This window comes from Triticum aestivum, chromosome 2A (genome assembly GCF_018294505.1).
Source record: "Triticum aestivum cultivar Chinese Spring chromosome 2A, IWGSC CS RefSeq v2.1, whole genome shotgun sequence".
NCBI classification, from domain to species: Eukaryota; Viridiplantae; Streptophyta; class Magnoliopsida; order Poales; family Poaceae; genus Triticum; species Triticum aestivum.
In genome coordinates this window covers 76,410,474-76,416,450 of record NC_057797.1, presented here as the reverse complement: position 1 = coordinate 76,416,450, position 5,977 = coordinate 76,410,474, and the positions used below count along the sequence as shown (strand labels likewise).

The following is a 5,977-nucleotide window of genomic DNA, read 5'->3' as shown; positions in this document are numbered from 1 at the left end:
AACTGGAACCTGCTACTCCAAACTTGATTGAATTTGAAATGCTGGATTGGCCGGTCTCAGTAAGGTGAAGGAGCTAATTTCAGGGATTTGAAATTCAGGTTTCAATTTCCACGGTGCTCTACCACTTCATTCAAACTTCAAACCTTTTTTTAAAGTAGACTTTTCTCGGCCGTCAGGCGTCAGCAGCTATAAATACCTTCTCCCATCCCCGTCTGTTCTCCGGCCCCCAGAAACGGAGCGAAACTCCCCGAAATCGAAAGCAGATCACCCTCGCCCACCTGCTGCCCTGCCCCCACCCCGCCTCGCCAGTCGCCGCCCGTCGCCGGCGGGCCCCCTTCGCCGGATCTCCTCGGCCGCGCGGATCGACCTCGCGCGCGTCCGAGATGAGGTTCCTCCCCAACTTTTCGCCGCCATTTTTGCTGTGGGGATTATCCGCGACAGGCTCATGGATGGGAACCCTGCTTCGATTCTGCTTAGATGTTTCTTCGTTTCGTACCTGGTTTTGCTGTGGGTCGTGTGAGGGCTCGAGGCATTTTCGGCCGGGGAAGAGCGGCGTGGTTCGTTTCGTGGGGAACCGGGTCGTTCTGGGGTGAATGAAATGTCAGAACTCTTGAGAATTGACGAATGGTGGCCGTTGAATCCAGTTTGTTTCGGATTTGTGCCGATGCTCTGCTGGTTAATTTGTGGGGGTGAGGGGTAAAATCGGTTTGATCAAGATGAAGGATGCGCTGGGTGCCACTGTGTCCTGTGTGCAGATCAGTTAGATTTACTTACGAATGTTTCATCCAACCGGACGGATTTTGGCGGTTTAGGGATTCTATATGGGCTTGCGTTAACTATGTATAGTAGTTTATTTTCCTTCCAGTTTGATTTGAAGCGAATTTGCGGCTTGGCAAGTGATCAATCTGTCAAAGTCTTCAACTAAGTACTGATCATGCTCAACTGAATTTTCTCTGTGATGCCAGGTGATGTCGGACTCGGAGCCCAGCAGGGTCCCCAGGTGGATCTGAAAACTGGTACAAAATGGACAACCCGCTGAACCTCCCTCCTGGTTCGGTGCAGCCAAACTTCGGCTCGGCCTTCTACGCCCGCAAGCCAGGAAGTGCTGCAACAGCGGTATCGCTCTCCCAGGCGCTGCCACTGTGGCCTCCAGTGCCATGGCCTACACTAATGGTTAGGAAGCACCACATGCCATTTCCTGCTCAACCCGCAGCTAAGAAGCTGCAGGTGCGGCGTTCGCCTGTGCTGTCACAAGATTTACCATTGCGGGAGGCATTGCAAGTTGCAGAGCTGCCACCACCAAGGGTACAACTGCGCCCATTGCAACAGGCACCCCCAGTTCTGAAACAATCGTTGCCCAAGACGGAGGTGCCGGTGGTGCTGCCAATGCGTGCAACCTCTGTAGACGTGTGAGCTCTCTCTCCCTGCTATGTAATTTGGGAATAGTAATGTTTGTTTAGAGTCTATGGCATATAATGTGATGGGATGTTTGGTTGAAGGAATTGAAATTGGTAACTACCTACTAGGACATTGGATTTGTTTCTTCTTCTATATAGAATATAGTTACAGCTGGTATTCTGTGTTTCAAAGTTAATTGAGAAATCGTGTCCAGGTTTCCCCCCTTTTATCCTCTGAGAGCAGGGAACAGTTGGGTGGAAACTATTTTTGTTGATTATTGCAAATTTTCCTATCTCCAGGAGATGGAATGCTCGATATCCGTGGAGTGAAACATCATGCGAATCCACAGACAGGACATCAAGGAGGAAACAATGCAAGTGCAAGAACTCGAAATGTCTGAAAAAGTAATTTCCCTTGTAATTTATTCAAACAATATGCAGCATACGGGTTTTTTACTACTGAATTTTCTTTTAGGTTAATATTTTATCCCTCAAGTCATTTCACAACCCTTTAAGATTAGTGCTTATTTACTGTATATTGCTTGCTGTGAAAAATCTCACTGCCTTTCTACGTGCATAACGTGTGTGAATGCCTGTATTGCTTTCTGTAATGTACTGCCGATAAGTCGCCAAAGGGGCACAATGCAAACAAGCAAAAGACTGTATATTAAACCTCCAAATGAAACCTGATACAGTTGTTATTTCTTCATAGTATTTCTTTCATAATTTGATGCTATAGTTCATGTTCTACACTTTGTGGTTAAACAGTTTCTATGCCAGGCTCCATCTTTGGAGTACTTATTAGAATAGCAATTATGAAAGTAAATAGAACAAATAATTGTTGATTTTTGTGGTCATTCCTTTGCATCTTGCGCTGTCAGGATAATTAGTAACTGAATTTTCAAAAATATAATCTAAAATAGTGCCAAAGTTATAAGAAAAACAAGTCCTCCCTCCACTCCAAATTGATTGAGGTTCTAGTTTTGTCCTAAGTCAAACTTTATCTTTGACCAAGTCCATAAAAATGTTCTAATATCTACAACATTAATGAGATTTTGCCTTCTTTCTGAACACTTGCATTACTGATGAACTCCTTTTGTTCTTTCAAGTCAGTTGATAGCCCTTACTTTGTTAATAGCTAAGGCAACGACTTGGATTGTTTATAGATCATAAAATTCTACTGGTTGATCTTTTGATTGAATGCATTTCCAGGTATTGTGAGTGTTTTGCATCAGGTAGATACTGCAATGATTGCAACTGCAAAAACTGTTATAATAATGTTGGTCATGAGGCTGCAAGACAGGATGCTATCGATGCTGCAATGGAAAGGAATCCTATGGCCTTTATGCCCAAAATTGGGAACATCCCTCCACATGCAGCCCAGAACTGCGAGGTAGAGCACAATGCATATTTTCTGAGAATGACTTGTGTTTTCCTCCAGTTCTCTAGTTGTTGAGCTATCTATGTCATCCTAAAACCTTATTTGCTTGCTTGCTTGTTTTATTGTCCATGGAAAATTTAACAACGATGAAGAGACACATGAAGTGGCCTGTAAATAATGGCACAAATAATGTTCTGGGGTCAAGACTCATCACTCATATATCATTAGACTAAGTGTCACATGTTTATTTATTATATGTGCAATAGTTGCTGAATTTTGTCTTTCATGCTATGTTAAGCAAGATCAGTGCAGTAAAAATGACAGAAAACTCAAATCCCCCTTTTGTCATATAGAAGTTGTCCAATGTCAGAAATTAATCATGGATTGCCATTACCTAATTTCCTTTTGGGTACATTGTTTCAATTGACAAATTTGACCATGCGTTCTGCTAGCAATTAATAATCATTGACTCTGAGCCCATACCATGACTTAAGGGCTTAAGTCAATAGTTATATGAGAAAGAAGCCAAATTCCGAGTTGTATTTCAATATGTTTGCCTTATCATGTCATGTATGAAATCCATTCCCTTTACATCCCAGTTTAAAGTAGCAGAAGGCCCTCTTGTGGGTAAGCACACGAAGGGGTGCCACTGCAAGAGATCCGAGTGCCTGAAGAAATACTGTGAGTGCTTTCGATCTAATATTCTTTGTTCAGAGAACTGCAAATGTATGGATTGCAAGAACTATGAGAGCAATGAAGATAGGAAAGCAATACGACGTATCACCCGGCACCAGCAGCACCTTGTCTATGCACATCATATGCAGAATCCTGCTATAATGGGTATTACTGGACCATATGCGGCTCTTTCTCCTGCAGCAGAAAAGCTCTCCAATCTCTCAGTGGCTTCTTCAGGCAGAGATCAGCTCATCAGCAACAATGATTCTTCACAAGTAATTCTTTTACAGCATGCCTTCCATAATATTCATGACTAAGGCTTTCATTATGTTGACTTAGAAAACAATTTAAGGTATATACTGTAGCAGCCAAGAACATGTGGTGTCTTATAAATGACGGACTGAATATTTATGGTTAGTAGCTCAAGTGCTAGAACATATCATTTGGATAAAATAAAGGTTTCTTTCGCAAAAAAAAGGATAAAGTAAAAAGGTAAAAAAGTTGAAATTCTGGTTATTAACATATACTTTTGGTTTTTACCCCATTTCAGGTGACTTCGTCTTTGCTCACTCCTGTACCTATAGAAGGCACTAAAAGTGCCGTCAAAGTAGAACCGCATGGAGTTACTTACAGGTGACATTCAGGCCATGGTTATAACCAATTTCTCATTTGAACTCATTTGATTGTGTTGTCTAATATATGTTTCTTATCTTCTTAAGGCCACTTTTAGCTGATGTTATCCAGATAGAGAATGTCAATGAGCTCTGTAAAGTATTGCTTCTAGTATCAAGGCAAGCTGCTGGAGCATCCGTAGGTATTGTTCTCTCCAAAAGAACAGTCGGAGATGTGACCCTAATATTTGATTTATTATGCTGAATGCGTTTATGTTTGCTTGCTCAAAATGTTCTATGGCCATGCGTAGATTTTTTTATTGCTGGTTTTCCATCAACTATTGGGAAGTACAGCGTAGAACACAGTGACCTTGTCACATTCAGTTCAGAGGGATTGCTTTGTTACTCCACCTAAAGAAAAATTGCACATACCTTAAAAGTAGAACTCAATATCAGGTGTAGGTATATTTTCTCTGGATCTCATTGCTGTTTCATTTTCAGGTGTTAAGGAGAACATAAATAGAAGAAAAATAGATCGAGCTGATAGTTGCCTTTCTTCCATAAACCATGACACGGAAGCAGTTGAGAAACAGCGCGATGAACAAGTCTGCTTAACAGAAAACAGTTTAACCGCAGTTCCTGTTTCTGAAGTAAGGGCAGGAACGCCAAGATACGACCCTACTAATACATGTAAGTATGACAGAAGACCGGTGTCCCCTGAAACCCAGGAACTGATGTGTAACGAGCAAGATCGGCTTTTCCTGACACCAAGCGTTGCAGCTGTAATTCCCTCGGCCACCAAACAGAGATTGCCAGACACTTACAAAGAGCAAGAGAAGCGTATTCTGAAAACCTTGCATGACTATCTTGGTGAGCTTGTCAACTGCGGAAGGCTTCATGGTGAGTGTTAGCGGCGCCATGACGTTCATCAAGTTTTGTAGATGCAATTTTAGCCGTCACCCTAATGCAAGACGCTGAAACCATCTAAACCTGTAGTAGTTAGTTTTATTACTTGGATCTGTATCAGCATTGTTGCAAATAAGTATCCAAATTTAACAGCTCTTGGTTTCGTTTCTGCAGAAGAGAAGCTCTCTTTGATGTCATCGAAGTTCTTGCACGAGCGAACTTCTGTCGGTAGCAGCTGCGGTTCGTCGTCCATATCGAGGGTCACAGAGGTTGCTAGGGTTGGACAAACAATCCGACAGTCGCTCCATTCTCCAGCAAGTGTCAAGTCACCAGGTCTGTAGCCGATTCGAGAAGTGGGATGAGCAGCCCAGTGCCATGAGCATGCTGTAGCCAGAATGAGCGTTTCATTGCCTGCGCAAAATGGCCGCCGACAATGGCATATAGCAAACCTAGAGCGCTAACCTAGAGAACCTGATGGGTGGATTTCAGGATTTGGTTTGAGCATGACTCAATCCTTAGATGCTAACCTTCTCTGAGTATTATCACTCATCCCTTTTGTACTAGACACATGAATTGCCTTGCCAATTGAAGTCTCACGTACGTCCTGGACATGAGTGAATAATATCTCGCCCGTGATCGCCGGAAGAAGCAAGCTCTTTTGCTGAGATTGTGACACATATTACTCCCTGTGTAAAAAGAATGGAAAAAACGTGTGGGCGTTTGTAGATCGCCCACACGTCTTCATCATCACTCATTTTGCCACGTATGAATAGATGACATCAGCAGAATTTTTTTTGGTTTTCGCCTTAAAAATGTTTTATCTCCTAAATAAAAAAGCGAACTAAAAATCCGTTTTCACCATTAAATCCGTCTTGACGAGATCTTCAAAACTAGACCCCATGTTGATATGTTTCGATGAATCTTTTTTTGCCCAGAAGTTGCCATGATGTTTACACTATAGTTGCCATAGTGCTTAAACTAAAGTTGCCATGTGACATTTTTAATTT

At 42.4% G+C, this 5,977-nt stretch overlaps 1 protein-coding gene across 2 annotated transcripts; it reads left to right on the top strand.

Moving 5' to 3' along the window:
* The first annotated feature begins 209 nt into the window (after window positions 1–209).
* On the top strand, window positions 210–5,575 carry LOC123184807 (protein tesmin/TSO1-like CXC 5). Of its 2 annotated transcripts, XM_044596864.1 has the most exons (10): window positions 210–388; window positions 966–1,409; window positions 1,698–1,802; window positions 2,610–2,790; window positions 3,378–3,728; window positions 4,004–4,086; window positions 4,173–4,267; window positions 4,566–4,754; window positions 4,845–4,964; window positions 5,145–5,575. In XM_044596864.1, exons 2-10 carry the CDS (start codon window positions 1,024–1,026, stop codon window positions 5,309–5,311), a joined length of 1,677 nt encoding a protein of 558 aa, XP_044452799.1. In that variant the 5' UTR covers window positions 210–388; window positions 966–1,023; the 3' UTR covers window positions 5,312–5,575. The 2 variants fall into 2 exon arrangements, with proteins under 2 accessions (XP_044452799.1, XP_044452798.1); XM_044596863.1 differs by having other exon boundaries at window positions 4,566–4,964.
* The last annotated feature ends 402 nt before the right edge of the window (window positions 5,576–5,977 follow it).